At 40.5% G+C, this 25961-nt stretch overlaps 1 protein-coding gene across 2 annotated transcripts in view; it reads right to left on the bottom strand.

Annotated features, from left to right (window-relative positions):
- The window catches only part of ccdc141 (coiled-coil domain containing 141), a 134085-nt gene that overhangs the window by 105528 nt on the left and 2596 nt on the right, over positions 1-25961 (bottom strand). For both annotated transcript variants that reach the window (XM_043693516.1, XM_043693517.1), the window contains exons 3-4: positions 1034-1225; positions 772-880 (exon numbers count right to left, since the gene is read on the bottom strand). In XM_043693516.1, the coding sequence (XP_043549451.1) occupies positions 772-880; positions 1034-1225 (301 nt within the window). The remainder of the gene's footprint in view (positions 1-771; positions 881-1033; positions 1226-25961) is intronic.

Raw genomic sequence — 25961 nt, 5'->3', positions numbered from 1 at the left:
ATGGGTATATGAATAGAAAGGGTTTGGAGGGATATGGGCCAGGTGCTGGCAGATGGGACTAGATTGGTTTGGGCTATCTGGTCGGCATGGATGGGTTGGACCAAATGGTCTGTTTCCGTGCTGTACATCTCTTTGACTCTATCTCCTCTCAAACTTCTAAACTCTAATGAATACAATCCCAAGATCCTCAGCCATTCATCATATGTTAGGCCTATCATTCCAGGGATCATCTGTGTGAATCTCCGCTGGACAGGCTCCAGTGTCAGTATGTCCTTCCTGAGGTGTGGGGCCCAAACATGGACACAGTATTCTAAATGGGGCCTAACTAGAGCTTTATAAAGTCTCAGTAGCACATCGCTGCTTTTACATTCAAATCCTCTTGAGATTGAATAGAGGAAAAGCAACAATAAAGTTGCACAGTGTAAATCGGGTGTGAAAGTTCCAAATAGACTTTGAAATTAAGTGAAGTGAGATCCTCTTCTTCAAGGAGTCAGGGCTTTGCTCTGGTGTCAACTTATGGGCTGAATCTGGATTTGAAAATGCAATTACTTTGTAATATTGATTTGAAATAAAATCATTTTGCACCAATACCACAGCTGTACTGTAAATATTAATAGGTTTTGTGACTCATCTCTATTTAGGACACTGCCCAAATTTTACTGTTAAAAATAACACAAAGTACATTGTTTCAGAAATCAGGATAAAAGAAGTAATTTCCTATTTGAGTTCCCACTTACAAATACTCATAATACATTTCATTAAGGTACTTGCCTTTCTTAAGGTCTTGATGCTGATGAAGGAGTTGCTTCAAGGATTCCATATCCTCAAATATTTGGGCACTGCTCAGAAACTCTTCAGCTTCATCAATTTTTATAGCAAACTAAAAAAAATACTTTTTAAGAATAGAATCAAATTTACAACTGCTATGTCAATTAAAAGACAATGCGGCGCTATCAAAATTCACTGTAATCTCTCTAAGTCCAACATTAAAGTGTTGTATTTTGTGATCACTTTTCCTTTGTTAATTACTAACCTCTAAAGCTTGATCAAAGAACTCAGATGCCATTTTTAAAAGTCTCTTTCGATTTTCAAGCAATTGGTTGAGAGTTGTCCAATTAACTCCCAGAGTTCTTCCCATCGCATCATACAGCTGGTTTTGGTTTTTATTGGCCTCTGCTGTTGTGTCAGCTTCAAGCAGCAAATCCCTAACACCACCTTCATGTGCCTATTACAGAGAGAGAGAGAGAGAGAGAGAGAGAAAGAAAGCAAGAATAACATTTCTGTACACAGTTGGCTGTCTTTTTTAAACAAGACCAGAACCCCATAATTAATTCTCACTTGATAGTTCGCTAAATATGGAAACAATTAAGTATCTTACTTTTTCCCTAATGAGTTCTGCTGATTAAATTAAAGATGTACACAAAATAATAGAATAGCAGATGACTGGGGCAGCTGATTCAGACAGATTCATCTGAGCTTCACTCTGTGAAGGTGGCTGGTGTTCATCATAGGTAATGCTGCTTCACTGCTCATTTCAACTGTGCTTTAATTCAGCTTCAAGAATGATGGCAGAGAGGAGGAAGAAGGGAGGATCGGAAACAAAGTGAGGGCACAGAGGGAGTGCAGTCAGGTTGTAAAGGAATAGGGAGGATGAAAGAAAAGTAGAAGAAAGAACAGGAACGTGGGCAACATAGGCACCAACTGAATATAAGAAAAATATAATGGAGAAAGTCTTGAGAATTCAGTGTCGACCCGCCAAGATGCATATTGTTGCTTGTGAGTAGCTGAAAAGAATAAGAAAGCCCTAAAAGAGACAAAAGTTGAATAACTGAAGAAAAACTTGCTCTAAAAGAGGGAATCTATCATGAACGAACCTGTGGAACTGCAGGTGGCAGAGGAAATTTGAGCATTGATGAGGAAGGAGGTTGTGCTGAGAGAGTAGAAGCAGCTGGGGTTAAATTAAGAAACAGAACCAAAAAGGTAACAATCACTGGATTATTACCTGAGCCATGAGCAAACTGACACAGTGTCAGCAAGTTTAAGAGGTAAACAGAAATAAAAACAGAAGTTGCTGGAAAACCTCAGCAGGTCTAGCAGCATCTGTGCAGATAAATCAAAGTAACATTTTGGGTCTAGTGACCCTTCCTCAGGCAATTTTAGCATGGCCAATTCACCTAACATTTGGACAGTGGGAGGAAACTGGAGCAACTGGAAGAAACCCACATTCTACAGGAAATACTCAAGAATACTCCACATGCTCCAAGTATAATCCTCCAAATTGAAATGGAAATCTGAAACAAAAACAGAAATTGCTGGAGAAAGGCAGCAGGTCTGCGGCATCTGTGGAGAGAAAACAGAGTTAACACAGTACTTTCTGAACAAGGGCCACTGGATTCAAAACATTGATGCAAACTGTGGAAAATGGATTTCAATTCAACATGAGCAATTTTTGAGCTAAAAGGGTTCGAGCAGACTGTTTTCTAAATCATGAAAAAACTACAAGCAAATGCAAGAAGGCAGGTCCAGGATAAAGCCTGAGCTTCTTGAGTGTTATTGGATCCAGACTAGTGCAAGTATTCCATCACGCATTTGACTTGTGCCTTGTAGATAGTGGACAGGCTTTGGGGAGTTAGAAAGTGAGTTACGCACTTGAGGACTCCTAGTCTCTGACTTGTTTCATAGCCACTGTATTTATATGAATAGTCCAGTTTATTTTCTGGTCAAGGGTAACTTCTAGGATGTTGATAGTGTGGATTCAGTGACCTCAACAGCATTGGATATTAAAGGACAATTGTTTGATTTTCTCTCATTGGAGAAGGTCATTGTCTGGCACTTGTTTGGTGGAAATGCTATTTGCCACTTGTCAGCGCAATCCCAGATACTGTTCCTGTTGTCTTGCACTTAGACATGGGCCACTTCAGTACCTAAGGAGGTTGCAAATGTGCAATGTTCAGCACAATCACCATCAGTGAACATCCCAGTTTTGACCTTATGATGGAGGGAAAGTTATTGGTAAATCAACGGAAGATGGTTGGGCCTAGGACACTACCCTGGGGAATGCCTGCAGAGATATTCTGGAACTGAATTGATCAACTTCCAGCAACCACAACCATCTTCCTTTGTCCCAGGTATGAAAGCAGGGTGCTTTCCCCGATTGTCATTGATTCAAGTTTGCAAAATACAAATGCAATCAAATATCAAAGGCAGACATTCGCACCTCACTTCTGGATATCAGGTCTTCTGTACATATTTAAACCGAGACTGTCATGAGCTCAGGAGCTGAGCAGTAATAGTGAAACCCAAACTGAGCATCAGTCAGCAGGTTATTGCTAAGCAAAGGCTGCTTGACAGCACTGTTGGTGACATCTTCTAACACTTTACTATTATCAAGAGTAGATAGATGGGGCAGTAATTGGCTGGTTGGATTTGTCCTGCTTTTTATGTATAGGACATACCTGGGCAATTTTCCACATGGTTGGATAGGTGCCAGTGTTGTAGATGAATTGGAACAATCTGGCTCAGGTCTGAAGCACACGTCTTCAGTATTTTTGCCAGAATGTTGTCAGGGATCACAGCCTTCACATATACCAGTGTTCTCAGAATTCAAATCTTCACATTAACTTTCATTGTAGGCCCACATTTCTGCCAGGATCAACCCACTTACTCATTATAGGACTTGGTGTTTAGAGAAACACAAATTCATTTCAAATGGTTGTATTTCACCCGGAATTATGTTATGAACAATTGCTATTTTATTTGTCTTCATTTGTTTGGATAAGCATTGTTCAACAAAACATTTATGAATATCAAAACTGACTTTTACCTCAAACATTATAAATATCAATATGGAAACACATTATTGATGATTTATTATATACACAATATAGCAACAAGATCCAATTCTGTAGAATGCGTTGTGATGTGTATGTTCATTCAGAAATGCCCGCACATTACGCCTTGTTGCCAAAGCAATCGTTTGGACTGCATTCATGCTGTACACACTGATACTGCCTATGAAGATTTCAGTGATGAGACCATTTTGCAATATTTTAGACAGTACTTCAGGAAGGATCAATGCAGACATCAACGGAGATATTTGTTGGAGAATTGACAGAAGAGAAGAGACAGATCCCTATTTCATGACAGTAAATGCCATATTTAGCTAAGGAAGACCATAAGACTTTAAGATAAAGAGGCAGAATTAGACCATTAGGCCCACTGAGTCTGTTCTGCCATTCAATCATGGCTGATGTGTTTCTCAATCCCATTCTCCTGCCTTCTCCCTGTAACCCTTTGTCCCATTTCTAATCAAGAACCTATCTATCCCTGTCTTAAATACACTCAATGGCTTACCTGCCAGAGCCATCTGCAGCAATGAGTTCCACAAATTCCTCCTCATCTCAGTTCTCATCATCGCTTCAATCTGAGACTGTGCCCTCAGGCCCTAGTCACTCCTGCTCGTGGAGATACCTTCTCCACATTCATTCAAGTCTTTCAGTGAATTAACCTGTCATTGGGTGAATATGTTAATAGGTGAATAGATCAGTGGGTAAACGGAAGACTGCGTTGGTGAGTTGAATGAATGTGTAGATCTTTATAAATTCATTTATTGGATGTAGACATCACTGGCTAGGCCAAAATTAATAGCCTGCTCTTGAAGTTGCTCTTGAGGTGGTGTGTTCCATGTGTTGTATAGGGAATCCAGGATTTTGACCCATTGACTCTGAAGGAATACCAATATATTTCCAAGTCAGGATGGTGAGTGACTTTAGGGAAACTTGTAGGTGGTGCTGTTTTCATGTTGCTTTTGTACTTCTACATCAAAAGTTTGGAAGGTGCTGTCCAAGCAGCCTTGGCGAATTTCTAGAGTTTCCTTCTTCACTCATGGGACATGGATGTTGCTGGCTAGCATTTTTATTACCTGTCTCTAGTTGTCATTGAGAAGGTGGTAGTGAGCTGCCTTCTTGAAATGATGCATTACATATATTGTAGGTAGATGCACAATGCCCTTAGGGAGGGAATTCCAGGACTTTGACTCTCCTTCGAATCCTCCCACTTCCTCCAGACCAAAGAGGTAGCCATGGGCACCCGTATGGGGCCCAGCTATGCCTATCTCTTTGTTGGCCAAGTAGAACAGTTCACCTTCTGTAGTTACACCGGCACCACTCCCCGCCTCTTCCTCCGCTACATTGATGACTGCATTGGCGCCACCTCGTTACCTCCTGCAAAAATGCCATCCCTTATTCCCAATTCCTGCGCTTCCACCCTATCTGCTCCCAGGAGGACCAGGTCCACCACAGAACACACCAGATGGCCTCCTACTTTAGAGACTTCAATTTCCCTTCCCACGTGGTTAAAGATGCCCTCCAACGCATCTTGTCCACATCCCGCACCTCCGCCCTCAAACCCCAACCCTCCAACCGTAACAATGACAGAACGCCCCTGGTGCTCACCTTCCACCCTACCAACCTTCGAATAAACTAAATCATCCAACGACATTTCCGCCACCCCAAAAAGACCCCACCACCAGGGATATATTTCCCTCCCCACCCCTTTCTGCCTTCCGCAAAGACCATTCCCTCCGTGACTACCTGGTCAGGTCCACACCCCCCAACAAACCACTCTCCCGTTCTGGCACCTTCCCCTGCCACTGCAGGAATTGCAAAACCTGCGCCCACACCTCCTCCTCACCTCCATCCAAGGCCCCAAAGGAGCCTTCCACATCCATCAAAGTTTTACCTGCACATCCACTAATATCATTTATTGTATCCTTTGCTTCCGATGCAGTCTCCTCTACATTGGGGAGACTGGGCGCCTCCTCGCAGAGAGCTTTAGGGAACATCTCTGGGACACTCGCACCAATCAACCACACCGCCCTGTGGCCCAACATTTCAACTCCCCTCCCACTCTGCCGAGGACATGGAGGTCCTGGGCCTCTTTCACTGCCGGTCTCTCACCACCCGACGCCTGGAGGAAGAAAGCCTCACCTTCCGCCTCGGAACACTTCAACCCCAGGGCATCAATGTGGACTTCACCAGTTTCCTCATTTCCCCTTTCCCACCTCAACCCAGTTCCAAACTTGCAGCTCAGCACTGTCCCCCTGACCTGTCCTACCTGCCTATCTTCCTTTCCACCTATCCACTCCATCCTCCTCTCTGACAAATCACCTTCATCCCCTCCCCCACTCACCCATTGTACTCTGTGCTACTTTCTTCCCACCCCCACCCTCCTCTCACTTATCTCTCCACCCTTCAGGCTTTCTGTCTCTGTTCCTGATGAAGGGCTTTTGCCCGAAACGTCAATTTTCTTGCTCCTCGGATGCTGCCTGAACTGCTGTGCTTTTCCAGCACCACTCTAATCCAGAATCTGGTTTCCAGCATCTGCAGTCATTGTTTTTACCTCAGATACATAAATGTCTGCTACTTAGTTTCAGGGGTAGACGGAATGTGTGTCTATATGTGTGTGTGTACGTTTGTACATATGTGCGTACATACTTGGGGGGTTGTTGTTGGATTGGACCAGGAGATCAGTCAGGTGGTTGTGGGAATGGTCAAGTCAGCTCAGTGAGTGTGGGAATTTGATTGTGGTGCTCCGTTTAGCTACATTAGCTTGTTATTGAGCTAGACCAGGTATTAAAATGTTTGACATTTCCAGGGTAAGCATTCAGCCAGGCTCCACAGACCTGCCCCAAGCTTCTAACAAAGGCCTCAGGAACGAAAGACTTGGAAAAGGATCCTAAGTAGCACAAATCAACCATCGGAAGTTTAAACTTCCCAGGTAATTTCAATGCCTGTGAAGGTGTCCACGTGCATTTCCTAACTTGTCCCATCCCTGACTATCCAGAGAATGAAAAATTTGGGCTAATCTCTCAAACAAATTAGTCAGCTTGCAACAATCAAAACTGAAGTAAAAGTTGATGGTTTAGGTTAACTATGTGTATAGGGGATAGTTCTTGCTTATGAGTGCTTTATGAGGAAAGAGCGAATCTGAGAGCTTGGCAAGTGGGAGTTCAGTAAAGGGGTGTGAAAACAAGGTATTCATTTCCTTTTGCTTTTCGACCTTCTTGTCCCATATGAACTGGTTCTTGCCCTATTACACTGAAAGGAGTAAGCCATTTGGTAATGGGTTTAGGTCTATTCCAATCTAAAGGTTTAAAATAGCATACAAGTTAGTGGTAATGTTAATAAAATATATTTAAAAAGTGACAAATAAATGAATAATATAACTAAATAATGGGCAGCATGGTGGCTCAGTGGTTAGCACTGCTGCCTCACAGTGCTAGGGACCCAGGTCATATTCCAGCCTCGGGCAACTGTCTGTGTGGAGTTTGCACATCCTCCCTGTGTTTGCGTGGGTTTCCTCCAGGGCTGAGATTTCCTCCCACAGTCCAAAAATGTACAGGTTAGATGAATTGGCCATGTTAAATTGCCCCTAGGGGAATGCGTTCTTTAGGTGCATTAGTTAGGGGAAATGTCAAGTAATAGAGTAGGAGAATGGGTCTGTGTGGGATACTCTTTGGAGGGTCAGTGTGGACTTGTTGGGCCAAATGGCCTGTTTCCACACTGTAGGCAATCTATGATTCTATGATAATTAATTCCAACTCATTGAGGATGGCAAGATGCCAACTCATTGAGGATGCATCTTGGCTGCAGCAAGTGGGAACTCTAGAATACCATTGTATCCAAGGCAAACATGTCTTCAGTACGCATTTGTAGCTCAAGAAAGTTTGGCTCAGAGTCATTGAGTTGGAGGTTGACCTGCAGACTCTGTGATACGTGAAGGAAAGGGTAAATTACTTGGATGTGTTGTACTAGGATGTAATCACATCATCTAGGAGAGGGTATTTTGATTTGATCACTGGTTGGGACAGAAGGGTGTGACTGTGAGTGAGGCAGGTAAGGGATTCAAGAAGGCAATAATGTTAGCCTCTGCTATTGACCAATAGGTTTGAGGTCCTCTCAGTTTGTCTGAATAAGAGCAGGGACTGCAGGTGAATGAACAAACTGATTATGGTGCTGCGGTGAGGTAAAGATTGAAATAGAGTGAGCAGCAAGGAATGTAGTGGTCATAGAGAATACTATAGAGAGGGGGACAAACCCCATTCTCAATAATCTAGACAGCAGTGTTGCCTGTCTGGTGCCAGTGTTTGGGATATTTGCTCAGTGCTGTAGAGGAACTTGCAGAGGGAGGGAGAGTATCCAGTTGTCATGGTCCATGTACCAGCATTCATACACAGAGCAAAGAAGAGGCCCTGAATAGAGAGTATGAGGCTCTAGGCCCTAAATTATAAAGCAGAAGTTCGCAGGTTATAATATCTGGATTATTACCTGAGCCTCATGCAAATTGGCATAGTGGACAAAGAACAACAGAGATAAGTGATGGCTCAAAAACTGTGTTGGGAGAAGTGGGCTCTGGTTTGTGGAGAACAGGCACCATTGCTGTGTAAAGTGCAGGCTATACTATCAGGATCACCTACACCTGAACTGAAATGTGACTGGTGTCCTTGCAAACTGCATAACAAGGACACCGAGAGGATTTTAAACTAAATAATCAAGGCAAGGGATCAAATATGGAAAGATATAGGCCGAAAGTAATAATATGGGAAATGAGTGTAGAAATAGACAGTAGAAAATAACCTAAGAATGCACCAACAAACAAGGCATATTGTCACAAAGTTAACAAAACGACAAAAGTAAAGACTCTGAATTTTACTACAAACAGTTCAAGTGTCATTTCTGATGAGTTTCAAGGAAGGTTTGTCTCTGCAATCCCTAGCAAGTTCTTTGCACAATCTTCCCAGACTGACCTCACTACCTATGCACAATACCCCTACAACATACTGCTTGTTAAACTTTCCCTCTCACTATTGGCAGCAGTACTGGTCATTACCACTACCTCCTGAAATTTCTGGTGCTGGTACCATTTTTAAAGCCTATACATCAAGTGCTGGCAATCCACAGCTGGCTCCAGACAAACTGGACAAAGGGAAATGAACACCCTGTTTGTCAACAGGAATCTGGAGTTCCTGGTGGATAGAGTGGTCCTTGGGATCGTGGCCCATGGAACATGCCCCAAGCAGTAGGTGATTGACGTCCAAGATGGAGGGCTAGAGGAGCAAGTGGAGTCACTAAGCAACAACTTTGACTTTTGCTGCAGGATTTGTCAGCATCTAGATTCTATTGACAGGCAGGAGAATGAGAAACTGCATACCAATGAGATGCGAATGAGGATGCTAATGCATGCAAATAGGCCTCTTGACAGTCATTAGCGAGCATCTCATCTCACCGTTCAACACTTGGTTGGAAAATGAAAAGCTTTACTCTCAAAGTCAGGAATCTCCTTACTGCTGACATCATGTGATTTTCCCAATATTCCCAACACTGCTCACATTATTCAGGGGCTGGGCAAATTTTGCCCTCCGTATCTGAATGGATGTAGGTTTCATAGCAAGGTAAACAAATTGATAGCATACACTGAAGTAAATATATATGATCTGATAGCCATTATAGATATATGGCTGGAGGATGACAGGTATTGAGTCCTGAATATTGAGCAGTATCTGACATTCAATAAGAATAGGAAGCTAAAGTGGAGGGGTACCACTACTAATCAAGGATAACTCATTAGTGGGATTGGTCTATAGATTCTGAACAGTAACCAAAATGCAAGACCAAGATACCATAAAGAACTAATTGGTGCGTCTGAGAGGAATGACAAAAATCATGAGTAGCTTTAATCTGGAAAAGTCTCAACTGGAAAAATCAGATTGGCAATGTATGATGAGTTTAGAGAATGTTTATTGAGTAGTTTCTTAGAGTAGCATGTCTAGAACTGACCATAGAGCAAGATTAGAGTAGTGCTGGAAAAGCACAGCAGGTCAGGCAGCAGCCGAGGAGCAGGAAAATCAACATTTCGGGCAAAAGCCCTTGATCAGGAATCTATAGAGCAGGCTATTTTGGTACTTGTATTTGTGCAGTGTTGATTGATTAATAATCTCAAAGTAAAGGTCCCTTTAGATAGCAATAACCACAAAATGACTAAATTTTACACCCAGTTTAAAGGAAGAAGGGTTCTGAAGAAGGGTTATTGGCCCCGAAATGCTAACACTGCTTTCCCTCCACAGATGCTATCAGACCTCTTGAGTTCTCCTAGCAATTTCCAGCAAGCAGTTCTTTAGTTTTTTTTATAAAGGGAGAAGACTGGGTCCAAGACTAGTACTTATAACTTAAATAAGGGTGATTATACAAGCATGAAAGCTCAGCTAGCTGAAGTGATCTTATATACTGGCTCAGAGATAAATCAATAGAAATGCAGTGACAGACATTTAAGGAGATTTTTCAGAATACTCAGAGTAAGTATATTCCTCCTATAAAGCAAAATTCTAAAGGAAGGGCCCAAGAATATGGTTAACTGAAGACGCTAGGAAAACGTCAAGCTTAAGGAAAACATATATAAATCGTAAATGTGAGTAGATGATTGGTCAGAAGGCAAAAGATAATTAAAAGTTTAATCAGGTAGAAGAAATAGTATGAGAGGAAGCTATTACAGATAGCCTTCTGGTATTTTAAAAAAAGGAAAAGACAAGGTAAATTGCATGTTGGAGTCTTTCTCTGCAGAATGAGAATGGTGGGTTAACAATAGATAATGAGAAAATGACAGATGAAATGAATAAATATTTTGCCTCCATCTTCACTAAGGAGGATACAAAAATTATTACAGCAATAGCTTTATAACTCGTGAGGTAGGAGACAGGAACCTGGAGAATTCATAATCAAACAATAGAGAAGTGGTACAAAATAAAACTGCAGGCTGATAAAGCTCTCAATCCAGGTGGACTTTATCCTAGAAAATAGGTAGCTAATGAAGTAGTAGATGCCTTGGTGTTAATCTTCCAAAATTCCCGAAATTCAGGAAATGCTTTAATCAGATTAGAATATCACAAACATAACCTCTGTATTCAAAGAGAGAAAGACAGAAAACAGGAAACAATAGAGCAGCTTGACATTTGTCATGGGGAAAGTTAGAATTGATTAGTAAAGCATTTGTATCTGGACAGTATGGATGAGATAAGGAGATTGATGGTGTGCTAACTAAATTTACAGATGACACAAAGAAAGGTAGGAAATTACGTTATGAAGATGACATAAGAACTGGGATGCAGGCTGATATAGTTAGGATAAGTGAGTGGGCAAAGATCTGGCAGATGGAGTAGAAGATGGGAATAAGTGAAGTCGTTCTCTTTGGCAGGATGAATAAAAAAGTAGAATGTTACTTAAATAGAACCAATGCACAATTCCATGGTGCAGAAGGATCTTAGTGTTAGTGGAAGTGAAGCCATTGAATATTTCTAAGGCATAGGCTCTTGAATAAGAACAGAAAGTGCAGGAAAATCTCAGCAGGATTGACGGCATCTTAGGAGACAGAGACAGAGTTAATGTTTTGAGTTAAGAAGGATGATTCTTGTTAGGCAAGGGAATCAAAGGCTATCGATAGTAGGTGGAAATGGCATTTGATCATGTGCACTCTCATCTGAGTCAGATGGTTGTTGGTTCAAACCCTACTTGAAGTAAGTACATTGTCCCAGTGAGAATTGTGATACTGAGGGAGTACTGCCCTGTTGAAGATATCATCTTTGTCTGACAAAATAAACCAGGGCCTTACTGTACTCTGAAGCAGACAAAGAAAACTCTGGATTTACAAACATATAAGATAGGAGCTGTACGTCCATAATAGCTGTAATAGATCATTCAGTCCCATGAACCTGCTCCATTCGTTCAATAATATCATGGCTGATCTGTTTGTATTTTGAATTGAAGATTCCCCAGCAATGCCTTAAATTTTTAACTTCTCTGTAGTATCCCAGCCAATATTAAGCCTTTATCCAACATCAATTTACAGCGGAGTATTTAGTATATTTTGGATCTTGTGCATTTTTCCTACATCACAACAGCGACCATATTTCAAAGTTATTCAATTAGCTATAAATCATTTTGATCTCACTGAGGTCTGGATAGGTGCTTATGATCGATTCAGCTTTGTTCTTTCTTTGGATAGAAAATTAGCTGATGGGAAGAAAAGGGTTAAAATAAATGGGCGTTTCTTATGTCAGATAAGGATTGAAAATTCTAAATCTCAAAATCAATGGGAATTATTCTGTTGTTAGTATATAGAAATGATTTGTGCCTGGGTTAATGGAGGATAATGAAGTGGCGCTGGGGTTATGGATGAATGAAAGGAAAGAATCAAAACACTGAAGCAGATAATGGTCGACATTTTGCGGGAAGTGGCCTTCAAAGCTGTTTACCACTAACCTCAAATAAATCTTCTTACAACAATCTAGACATCCTTGTGGTGCAGCCTTCCCTTTTCCCAAAGGAATTTTAAAGTCTGATCCCAAATCAAGTGAATCTCCATCATTCAGTAGCAGTGGTGTCCATGAGAAGGGTAAGCAGTGAACATTGGAGTATGTTAGCAAAGCAGGAAGTTAAAAGCACTTCATCTTTTCACATTAAAAGTTCAGAAAGGAAAATAAAAGATGATTAACCTAACATGGACGCTAAAATAGTGATAAGCAAACTTTAAAATAAAATCCAGTGGAGCAGTGAAGTGTAAAATGAGTTTTAATCTGGAGTTTTCAGATTATGAAGAGGAGAAATTGTAATTCTTCTGGTTGGGATTTAAAAGAAGAAGGATTATCCATTGAAAACAATTCCAGGAGAAAGGAAGAAAGTTAAAAATGTAGGACCTCAAAGATATATTGCTTTCTGCAGTATTTATGGAAAAAAACAGACGTTCCGTGGTAGCAGAAAGAAGAGATTCACTGAGTTCCAAGTTTTAAAATAGTCCACAACTGCATGCAGGTGTTAAATCAAAGGAAGTATTAACAACAGGTAGAATAAGATAAAAATGCCTGAAGCAGATCTATTAGAGCAGAAACAAAATTGGAAGAGCAATAATAGGTGAATAAATCTCAGAAACAGATGAAGTGGAGCCAGTGAAAGTCTCAATTTAAGATTTCCAGAAGGCATTTTATAAGGAGCCACATCAGAGGTTATTGTGGAAAATAAAAACACATGGTTAGGGGGTAACATATTGGCATGATAGAAGATTGCCTGGCCAACTGGGAAACAGAGTGTAGGAATAAACAGGTCTTTTTCTGGCTGACAGGATGTCACACAAGACATATGCCACAGCGATCAGTGCAGGGGGCACAATTCATCACAATTTACATAAATGAGTTAGATGACAGGATCAAAATCCTGGAGACCGTTACTGAACAAAGAGCCATTGGAGTACAGGTTCATTTTTCATTGAAAGTGGAGTCGCAGGTAGATAGGATACTGAAGAAAGTGTTTGGTATGCTTTCCTTTTTGGCCAGAGTACAGGAGTTGGGAGGTCATGTTGCAGCTATACAGGACATCGGTTAGGTCACTTTGGAATATTATGTGCAATTCTGGACTCTCTCCTATTGGAAGGATGTTGTGAAACTTGAAAGGGTTCAGAAAAGATTTACAAGGATGTTGCCAGGGTTGAAGGATTTGAGCTACAGGGAAAGGCTGAATAGACTGGGGCTGTTTTCCCAGGAGCGTCAGAGGCTAAGGGGTGACCTTATAAAGGTTTATAAAATCCCAATGAGGTGCATGGGTAGGGTGAATAGTCAAAGTCTTTTCCCTGAGGTCAGAGAATCCAGAACTAGAGGGCATAGGTTTAGGGTGAAAGGGGAAAAATTTAAAAGGGACCTAAGGGGCAACTTTTCACGCAGAGGGTGTTGCGTATATGGAATGAGCTGCCAGAGGCAGTGGTGAGGCTGATACAACTACAACATTTAAAAGGCATCTGGATAGGTATATGAATAGGAAGGGTTTAGAGGGATTTGGGCTAATGCTGGCAAATGGAAGTAGATTAGGTTAGGATATTCTGTCGACATGGATGGGATGGACCGAAGGGTCTGTTTCTGTGCTGTACATTTCTATGATTCTATGTATTGAGCTAAATTTGCTAATATAAGTAGGAAAGGGATTTGTAAAAGAGGACATAAGGAGCCTACAAAGCCATATAGCTAAGTTAAGTGAATGGTCAGAATTCTGGCAAATGGAGTACAATGTGGAAAAATTTGAAATTGACAATTTTTCCAAAAAGAATAAAAAAGATGCATGTTATCTAAATAGTGGAAATTTGCAGAGAGATCAGAATGTCCTAGTGCATTAATCACAGAAAGTTATTGTGGAGGTACAGCAAGTAATCAGGAAAGCTAACAGAATATTATGTTTTATTGCAAAGGGAAATAAATGCAAGAGAAGGGAGGAGATGTTTCAGTTATACAAGGCATTAGTGAGACTGCATCTGGAGTTCAGTGTACAGAATGGTCCGAGGGAGATTAATCATTGATTTAAATATGACACAAACTGCCTCACAGATAACAGCCAACATTGAACGCTAAGAGACGAGACTAACATCTCAGTGGAAGTGCTGGACAAGGCGTTATCAGCATGCTTGTAGCCCAAAAGGTTTCTTTCATTGGCTAAATGAATGCCACATAAGCTGAACTTCATAACCAAAACAGAAATGTTAGATGAGGGGACAAGAAAGCCTCTTACAGCAAGACTACCAATTTCATAGCTCAGTCCAGTTTGTCAGTCAGAGGGTTGTCAATATGCTAGTAAGAAAAGTTGGAAGAGAGTGTGGTCACTGTCGTTCTATGTCTGCCTTGTACTGGGAAAAAATGTCATTGGCACAAAGTCCGCCAGCCTGTAATGCCAAATGCCACAAGAAAGCTCAGTTCAAGAGGTTTTGAAGATGTGTTATTTGTAGAGGAGGTGGTAGATCCACAAGAATAAAGCCGGTATACAGCTATCATGGCTAAAGGCAGGAAAATAAATTTTAAACTGAACAAAGGTACAAGACTTCTGAGACCACACAGTGGCTGAAGCCTGAATTTCTCCATCCATATTCCATCAACTTCATAGGATATTCTACCAAAGATGTGAGGATAGGTGCATGCTACCTTTCAATTTAATGAGACCAGCAATGCCATTTCTAATCAGCATTGTTCTTTATTTGGGAGAAAAGTTTATGTAACTTTGCATCTGCTTTATTTGCTTCTGACCGAAGAAAATCAATTTGAAGCAATATGCTGTGTATCAGTTTTCATTGAATAGTGGAGGGTAGGAGAAACTCTTGCTCAACGAAGTGATTAACAAATTTATGGCAAAGTTGACTGAAACTCACAAGAGGTCAGCTTCTGAGCCCGTTACACTCAATGGAAGTTGGAGCTTCTTGAGAATGGGAATATAAGAACTTCATAGAAGTTCCACGAATGCTTGGTAATGGCATACAGCCAATTGATGAACATTACACCGACCATTTTAAGCCATGAAGAAGTAAGATGCTTAGAATCTGGTAATATGGAAAAGAAGAATCATATGCTTTCATTCTTGGGAGGTGAGAAAAATTGGAATGGAATAGGAATACTAGTACAGAGAAGATACAAGAGAACAGTTCAAGGCATTTAGTCATTCTTAGACAGAGTGATCATGATTGAAAGAAAGTCTTTTGACTTGGTTGTCTTACAAGTTAATGCTCCAAATCAAGATGACATGGAACCCCAGTTGGAGGGATTTGATGGCGGCATCCTGAAGTGTCATGATTAAGTTAAATGCTCTGATGTAGTAAATGTAATGGGCAACTTAAATGCTAAAGTTGGTGAAGGACCATCAAGGACACATGTTAGATAATATGGTCATGGACCAAGAAATTAAAGAGAAAAATTGCTACAAATTTGACAAGAAAATGATCGGATTGCAGCAAACTTTCCTTAACAATTGAAAAGACTGTGCACTTGATCGAGGCGGTGTGTTTATAAATAAAATAAATTACATGATTGTGAAACAATGTTTTTGAAACAGTATAACGGAAAGCTATATGTAACCTGTTGTGGATATTAATTGAGATCATTGGGTCTTTGCAGCAATGACATTGAAACTGAAAATACCAAGAAAATTGCAGAAAAAATATTTAAGGAAATAGAAGTTCTGAAAGAAGAAACAGAAACACATTTGTTTAGCAAATGTTTGAGTCAGAGGACTGCGTTAATTTTAATTAGTGGAGTAAATCAGAAGTTTTCCCAAGTTTCTCTGTGAAAAATACTGTAAGACAAGAAACAGAAATAGAATGCTAGGGTTGAAGGAAGAAATAAGGAATAATGTAGAACTACAAAGTGCTACCACACTGTATGAACTCCAGAAGACTTATCATAATTAGAAATAGATGACAGCAGCAGAAGCTGGGCCTTACTGCAAATACCTTATTGACACAACTGAGTGGCATGCTACCGCTTCATGGCTCAGCAAGTAAAAGCAAAGGCACTCTCTATATGTCTTCAACTAAACTGGATGGATTTTTAGGCAATCACTAGGGAAGTCTTTCTGCTCCAAGAAGTTGAAGTGGATGCAAAGCACTTCTGCAGAAAATCATTGATCTGTTTCACAACAAGATTTGTCTGAAACATGTACAAGGGGGATCTAGCTCCACGGAAGATGACAATCACACAGGACTGTCAAGCAACAGAGGAATTCACCCATTAGAAATGGTGCAACAGAAAAAAATGAACATGCTGTAGTACAGCAGGATGTAAATGCTATATTTTATCTAACTGTCTTCAAAATAGTCTTTGTTCTGCTTTTCATTTTTTCGATTCATTACATATGTACTTTGCAAGGGTTTTCACAGAGAAAGAGACATGAAGTCTCCTGAAAGTAATTAAGATCCAAGGTCTGATGGGATTGTGGGACTCAATAAATTGATATTAGTGAAAAAGTAGAATTGGAAAAACTTAATGGGACTGAAATTTCACAAAACCCTAGGACCCAATGATGGTCACCTGAGGGTGTTGAAAGAGATGGTTACAGAGATAATGTATGTAATAGACATCATTTTTCAAAATTTTATTAATGTTGCAAAGATGTCTGCTAATGCAAACGTAACCCTCCTGTTTAAGAAAGGAGGGAGAGAGTCAACATGGAATTGAGGATCTGTGAGCCTTATGTCAGAAGTAAGAATACTGAAATTTATTATAAAGGATATGGTTACTATACAATAAATTTACAAAATAATTGTCTGAAGTAATTTATGAAGGGAAAATCATGTTTGACAACTGTTAAGACTTTTTGGGGGAATGTTACTAGTAGATCATTAAGACGGATATCAGTAGATGTGTTGAATTTGAATTATTATAAGCCTTTTGATAAAATCTGAAGAAAGCAGTTTAGCAAACACAATTAAAGCTCATAATATGGGGGGTGGGGGGGAGGTGCAATATACCAGCATAAGTTGAGCATTCGTTCACAGTCAGAAACTCCACAGTGTAGAATAAATGGATTACTCTCAGGTTGGCAGGCTGTGACCAGTGGGGTAGCACAAGGATCAGTGCATGGGCCCCAGCTGGTCATGATAAAACAAAGAATAAAGAACAACACAGCACAAGAACAGGCCCTTCGCCCCTCCAAGCCTGCATCACCACATTTTGCCCTTCCATCTAAAACTGCCTTCACTTATAGGATCCGTATCCCTCTATTCCCTTCCTATTCATGTGTTTGTCCAAGTGTTTCTTGAAAGGTGCTATTGTGTCTAATCCCACCATCTCCTCTGGGAACGCGTTCCAGACACTCACCACCCTTTGCGTGAAAATCATGCCGCGCACATCTCTTTTACACTGTTCCCCCCCCCCCCCCCTCCCCACCTTGCACCTTGAATATGTGTCCCCTAGTAATTGACCCACCACTCTGGGAAACAGCCTCATACTTTCTGCTCTATCCATGCCATTCACAATCTTATAAACTTCTATCAGGTCACCCTTCAACTTCCTGCATTCCAGTAAAAACAAACCCAGTCTATCCAACCTTTCCTCATAGCTAAAATCCCCCATATTTGGCAACATCCTGCTAAACCTTTTCTTTACCCTCTTCAAAGCATCCTTCTGGTAGTGTGGTGACCCAGAACTGTATGCAATATTCCAAGTGTGGCCAAACTAAAGTTCTATAAAGCTTTTTCACTATCTGCAACTCCAACAACGTTTGTACCATCCACAAACTTACTAATTAGACTGGCCATGTTTTCCTCCAAATTATTTATGTAGACCACAGACAGCAGACGTCCCAGCACTAACCCCTGTAGAAAACCACTATTCACAGACTTCCATTCCGAAAAATATCCTTCCACCGTTACCCTCTGTCTCCTATGACTAAGCCACTTCTGCATCCATCTTGCCAACTCACCCCTTATACTATGTAATTTCACTTTTGTACCAGTCTGCCATGAGGGACTTTTTTAGAGGCTTTACTGAAGTCCATATAACCATCTAACTGCTTTTCCTTCATCTTTGTCTCCTCCTCAAAAAACTCAATCAAGTTAGTGAGGCATGGCCTCCCCTGCACAAAATAATGCTATCACTAATAAATCCATTCACTTCTAAATGTGTATAGATTGCAACTCTGAGAATCTTTTCCAATAATATCCCTACCAGGAATGTGAGACTCAGAGATCTGTAATTTCCAAGATTATTCCCTCCTACCCTCCTTAAACAATGGGACAACTCTGGCTATCTTCCAGTCCTCTGGGACCTCACCTGTGGCCAAAAAGATGATACAAAGATGTCTGTCAATGCTCCAGCAATTTGTTCTCTTGCCTCCCTCAATATTCTGGGATAGATACCATCAGGACCCAGGGACTTATCTACTTTAATAGCTTTTAAGACAGACAAGACCTCTTTCTTTATAATAGAAACTTGGTTTAGAAACTTGACACTCCCTTCCCTGACATCATCCTCACAAATTCCTTTTCTTTGGTAATTACTGACACGAAGTATTTGTTTAGGACCTCAATACCTCTTCTGGTTCCACACAGATTCCGTCCTTTGTCCTTGAGTGGGCCAACCCTTTCCCTGGCTTTCCTCTTGCTTTTATGTATAGTGACAATGCTGTTCCTTTAACAAGGTTATGCTGTCCCTGGCTTTTTTTTTCAGAGAGGTTGTAAAAGCAGCAATTCCAAAAAATCTGGGTTTAACTACGTAAGAATGCTTTCAAGTTTTAAAAAAGACACTTGTCCAAGAAAGGGGAGTGACCAGTTCTCTCAGTTCAGCTTTTCTCTGGTTTGGTTTGGTTTTTAGCAGTCTGGCTGTTCACTGGAAGCAGTCAGTCAGTTTTGAGGCTGCTGGTCCAACAAACAGCTACATGGAAGAAGGTGTTCCATACTGAATCTGTCTGTTATCTCTCTCTCTCTCTCCCTCTCTCTCTCCTGTAAGACCCTGTGTTTGATTTTACCTTTTGTGCCGAGGGCTTTTTATGGGGATTGTTGCAAATCATTGAAACAGCATCATTGAGTTGGGATAATTTGTTGAGTTTTCGGGAAGGTTGTTATTCTATATTCTGTTCTCTTTTGTTTGTGTTTCATTTGGTAATCTTGCAAATAAAATTTTGTTTTGTTCAAAACTGAGTGGTTGAGCCAGCTGCATCCCTCCTGGAATATCCACCTTACACCTGCTTAAAACAGCTAGCAAAGTTAGGGTCCGGGCTACTTGCTCTAGATGTGTAAAATAACATCTCTAAATAGATGGATTTGAAAATATCTTCAGTCCCTAAAAATAAATGAACACCGCCAGAAATTGTGGTGTTGAATGAGGCAGTGAATGTTTGTAAGATGCATCCAATAAATTAGTGCTTTATTAAGCATTAAAGATTGGCTCCAATTCTATTCTTCATCACCTTTTCCAAAAATAACAGGGAGTACTTAAAGTCAGAGTACTTCATCACTTGAATTTGAAATTGTCTCTGTTATTCTTCATTATTTTTGAATTTCACTAGTTTTATAGGTATGAGGTCTAATTTTAACATCCATTCCCCATCCTCCAGTATTTTCCTCATAACTTGGAAAGTTACAAGGGAGTAAATGATAAGAGGGTTTAAAGATGAGAAAAGAGAGAAGGATAACAAGATTGTTAGTTGAGAATAAAGTAGTAAGAAGGAGGAATGTTGGTTACTTCTTGATGAAAGGAGGAAGGGGTCTAAATTCTAGCAAAGGTACATGAGAAACTTTTTGTCAGAGAAGCAAAAAATAGCTTTTAGAGTAAGCAGTATGCGTTTATTTTGCAAGGGTCACTGAATAGTCTTTAAGCAAAACCAAAACAGCAGAATCAGAACCATCAAAAAGTGAATACACTGTTAGCTCAATGTAATTCTCAGCACCATTTAATTGGGATAGATTTCTTATACAAGAGGAAACAAGATGACTTTTCTTTATTTAAGCCTTTTACCAAGATCATTTCACAGTCCTATGCTGTTTGCATTTGATCCTCTTGAAAGCAGGGCCACTGTTGTTTGATTGTTTTTATGCAAACCTTTAAAGTAGATGTTGAAAACAGGTAGGCATCAGGGAAAAGGAGTTCTCACAATGCCCATAAGTTCCTAAGGAGGGACCCAATCTATTCAATTTTCACCTTTTACTCATTCTCTTCTCTATCTCTCCACTAGTTTCAAAACTCGTCCCGTGGAGGGCAAAAGAGCAGAGATAAGGAGATTGTCAATGCCTTTTTAGTTTCAGTCAGTCCCACGTTGTGAATGGTTCCATTCTGGAGTCCATTCCAAACTGAATGTATGCAATTTGGAACACAATGCAGGACAATATAAAGGAGCTTTTATAAGTACTGGAAATGTTTGGATGTCAGGTCTTTAAAATCATATCCCTGTATGAGATTGCATTCATGTGAGATTTGTAAATTGGACATTTATAAATCAGAGATCCTCTGTGTAGTGTTTTCTCCTTTAGGAGTGTACAAAGGCATACATTCATTGTAGTGCCATTAGATTCAGTCAATCCCATTTATCCAGCAAGAACTGCAGTGGACATGAAGAAAGATGCATGACATTGCACAGAATTTGATGCTTTCAATAAATGCACATGTCAGGTTGTGAGTGAAAACAAGCTTCCAGACGAAGGTGTAGGATATAAAAGATTTCTGGATTCTGCAAGGTACCTATGCTATGTTCTTAGAGCTCTTCTAAACATTGATGTAAAGTGATTTTAAACAGTTAATCACAGAATTGTTAGAGCACAGAGGAGGCCTTCAGCCCATTATGCCTGCACAGTTATGTTACCTAAATGACAGCCTCTTGGTTTGTCCCCCTTTTTCTCCATACCATTTCTATCCAAATACCATCCAAAGTCCTCCTGAATGCTTCAATCAAACCTGCCTCCACCATACTTCCATACCCTAACTACACGCTGTGTAAAAGCTTTTCATATATCTCTTTAAAGCAAATTACAATTGCTGAGTACAGTGCATTTTTGGATGTGACTTCTCACTTAAACTTTATCCTGACTGAAATGCTCAGAGGTCTGAAAATATTGGACTCGATATATTAACTCTGGTTCTTTCTCCAAAGATGCTACCAGATCTGCCGGGTTTCTCCATCATTTTCTGTTTTTAGTTCAGATTTCCAGTGCTCTACTTATGCAGAAATGCACAAATGGCAAGGCCCCCCTTCTTTCATGATCATCTCACATGCCTCAAGAAAACACCATTTCTTATGAAATTGCATTAAACAAAACTTCACTGCAAGTCCTAATAAAGTTGACGGTTTGGCACCCATACATCTTTCAATGTTTCAAAAGCCAATTGCCATATCTTTGTATGCCTGGGACCTGAAAACACTGCAACTATATAAGAGCCTATGCAAACTGGAATTTATCCATCCATTTCAGCCCCTGGTAAACTTCCAACTGTAACCAGCATCACGGTTGAGATTGCTTCTAAAATCACTTAACTTAACAGATTTTGAACAATTCCCAAGTGAGCAGAAAACCTGTCTCCCTGCACTTCCACTCAGAATTGCATCAGACTGAGAGGTTGCTAGAACAATTATACCTCAAGGTTCAACAGGAACATCTTTAAAAACTAAATGCTGCTATCTTTCACTGGTGACCTCTGAGGATACAGAAGAATCTGACATCTGCTTGTGGGTCAGTGACTAATTTCATTAAGTGGTATCGTAACAGGCTTTAGGTTCTGCATTTACATGTCCATGTGGCATGGTGCCTGTTTGGGCATTTACTTGGCCACCCATAAATAGGGCCACAAATTTAGCAGGGGCAACATGATCACATTAAAAGTGTCGTCTGGTTGGGTCATTCTGCCAATGAGAAGTTTTTTTCTATTTACTGTGTCTAGACCTCTCAGGATTTAGATTACATTCGTACGCTTTGCTCATACACAGAAAAAAGACACAATTCCTACCAACTAAGGCTGAACCAATTATAGTTACCTTCTACCAGAAATACCAAGTAAATCATCCATCACAGCCACGTGAATATCACAGATACCAGTCTTCAGCCAACTTGCTTCACTCCGAGTGATGGCAAGAAATGACTGAAGTAACTGTACACTGCAAAGGTAATGCTGTGAAAATGTGAGCTCCAGAGCTTGCTACATTCCTAGCCAAGCTAATCCAGTGCAGCTACAACATGGGTATCCACAAGACAATGTGAACATTTGCCCAGACATGTCCTTCCCACAAAAAACAGGTGAAGTTCAGTTTGGTGCAAGAGCAGGTCAAAGGTTGAGAATTCCCAGGTGAGTAAAACACCTCCTGACCACCCAAAACCTGCACAGTCTGCAAGGCACAAGTTTGAGCTGTAATGGAATACGTTCCACTTGCCTGGATAAATGCAGCTACAGAAACACAAACTCGACATCACCTAGGCCAAAACAACATGTCCAATTAGGACCTCATTCACCCAAGTTAAACATTCATTCCTGTACGACCTATGCTTTGTGGCAGCTGTGTGTACTATGTATGTGTGATGCATTTTAGTGGTAAATCATCAAAGCCACTTTGATGGTGACTTCCCAACTCTTAAACACTACCTTCTAGAAGGGTAAAGGCAGTGTAAATCTGGGAACACAACCACCAGCAACTTTCTTCTATGCCACACTCCTATGACATGGAGCAATATATCCTTCACTGTCATTGAGTCAAGTTCCAGGGACCTCCTTCCGAACAGGATTGTGGATGAACCTGCATCAAATGTATTGAAGTGATTCAAGAAGGTGCCTCATCACCATCTTAAGGCAATAGGGTTGGGTAACAATGGGCTTTGCCAGCAATGTCTACATGTCACGGAAGGATTTTAAGTAAGTATTGATTTGCAACACCAATAATCTGTGCAATTGTTTGTCTCAGCTGCACAGGCTGCATTGGCCGGTGAACACATCTGTAATAATTTGCAACCATATTCAGTGAAAGTATTATCCAGTCTTTCGTGATACATTCCACATTAACAATCTGGTGTGCTTCTTCCTCCCGACTATCGACACATTCTCTCTTTTGATCTTTAATCCCATGCCAGTGTTTAGAATAGAGGAATTTCACTGACATGTCAGTATCCCAGCTCCATCCCATCTCTGGGCCATTTTCCAAAGGCAGGACTGGAACATTATCTGCACGTTGCTGTTATCAATGGATCCATTCAAGGGCCTATCAGGGTCTGTCGATGGAAGCTGACCAAGATTTTCCAGTCAGCACCCATGTCCCCCACAGACACCAGAGGGTAACATTCAAGCTTGGGTTGATTTGCAGCATGCAAAATTCATACTACTCATGCCAAGCCATGACCATCGCCAATTAGCGAAAGTCTAGCCATTTTCCTCTGGTGTGCACCATGATTGTCAACACTGAAACCCTACCAAAATGTTGAGGTCACTATTCAATAGAAATATAACATGCTATACAAATGCTCTGGCCAAACTGCTAGTAAGAGACTGGATTTTCTGTGGTGAGTAACTCATCTGCTGACTCGCTACAGCACATCGGGAATGAGATTGAATATTTGAATAGATGAATATGATTCTAAAACACACAAGAACAAATTGGCAACAAACATCCACCACTTTATAGAAGAATTTCCTCTATCGCTGGTGCACTGTAGCTGCAGCATGTACCATCTTCATGATGCACTGCAGCAACTCACCATTTCTTCCAACAGCAGTTTCAAACCTCTCAAACTCTATCACTGGAGAGCAGGTGCTTTGTAACATCACCACCTGCAAGTTCCTGTAAAAGCCACACTTCAGCCTGACTTGGAAGTACTTCAGTCTCCTGTTGAGCCTGTATTTGGCCACCTGTTATTGTTGTAATTTAGCTTCAGTCTTTTTCTGGCCAGAAAATAACTCAACTGCCCTTCAACTTCCTGAATAGGAGTCATTCCAATCCTGCAACTACACTCCCTGTATACTTGCTGCAATTGTAATACCTCAATCCATGTACTCCAATACTCTACTCCATAACATATGACAGAATTTAATGACCCCACTCACCAGCAAATTTGAAAGGAAAGGTAGATTTAGTCAGGAAGGGGAAAGAAACCCAATGGTATCTCACCTCCACCCAGTTAGATCTGTTGTGGGAATGCACGTGGATGATATGTCTCAGTTTTGAAAACACTTAAAAACCCAGCGTTGACAGCCCTCTTCGGCAAATAATTCCACAATCCACACCCTCTGAAAGAAGTAATTCCTTCTCATCTCTATCTTAAATGAGTGACCCCTTAATCTGAGATTGTACGGTCTGGTCTTGGACTCTCACACTAGGGGAAACAACATTTCAAATTGACTCTGTCAAGTCTCCCAAGTCTACCCTCTCTAAACTAGAGGCAATCAACTGCATGTATCTTTACTTGCACCAAATTCCATTCACATTCCATCTCTGTGTTCACAGACCAACAATGACACCCAGTCAAAGAAAATGCTGGTCCTAAAATTACATATCCATCAGTTAATTACCTTTTATGGCATAGAATTGTGATATTTAGTCAAACCAGTTCATGATCATTTTTCTGCTCCACTCATGTCTCCTGCAACTTTTGATCTAAATCTATCATAAACCACTGCTCCATTTTCCCTCACAGACTTGTCTAGTTTCACTTCATTTATGTTTATTCACTTCAACCAATCAACCACATATTCAACAATAATACAGGTTTACCAATTCATCTCCCTCCTTGAGTTTCTAAATATATTAATTCTGATAAAATAAAGACAGCTTGTCCTTGAAGCTTTTTTTTGTAAAAACTGAAACACATTATCAGAAACACAACGTTCAGTTAAAATTTTGTGAGCAGCCTTTATGAATGTATACAAGACGTTTGCTTTGCCGAATAGTGGGTTGTAAGGCCCTTTTGAAGCTGTCACATTATTGCTTTCAAATTGCTCCATGCCTTACTGCTCCCCATCACTGTAATCTCCAACAGCTCAACAAGTTTCCGAGATCTTTGGCCTCTTGAACTTTCTCAATTTTAAATGTTCCTCTTTCGTGGCCATTCATTAAGCTGCCAATGCACAAAGCTTTAGAATGTAGTCCCCACACCTCTCCACCTTGCTTTGTTTTCTTTTTAGGCATGCCTTAATACCTACTTCTCTGACTGATTAGGTCATAGGTCCCCATATCTCCTGTGTGACTTGTCTGAAATGGGTAGTTCTATTGTGCGATGGTTGCATTCTTGTGCAACCCCACATTATAGAAAAATCACGGATTAGAAACAGCGCTTAATGTGTTGCTGATGGAATCGCTTTACAGCCAACACATGCTTTAAAAGTTTATGCTTTAAAAACACTGACCCCAATTTGTCAATCAAGTTACAGTGAATTTGTGTTAACGCAACTTGCATTACAGCAGAACAACCTGTATTTTATTTCATAATCTCCTGCAAAACATCATTGTCCATATATTTTGTTAGGTGTGTGGTACACTAAGTTATTCTGTCATCTACGGATCAGAATTTTAGAATTGTCTCCTCAAGACTGGAGGTTGGCTAACGTGGTGCCACTGTTTAAGAAAGGTGGTAAGGATAAGTCAGGGAACTATAGACTAGTGAGCCTGACGTCGGTGGTGGGCAAGTTGTTGGAGGGAGTCCTG

This window comes from Chiloscyllium plagiosum, chromosome 7 (assembly GCF_004010195.1).
Source record: "Chiloscyllium plagiosum isolate BGI_BamShark_2017 chromosome 7, ASM401019v2, whole genome shotgun sequence".
Lineage (NCBI taxonomy): Eukaryota > Metazoa > Chordata > Chondrichthyes > Orectolobiformes > Hemiscylliidae > Chiloscyllium > Chiloscyllium plagiosum.
This window is presented reverse-complemented; position numbering and strand designations above follow the sequence as displayed.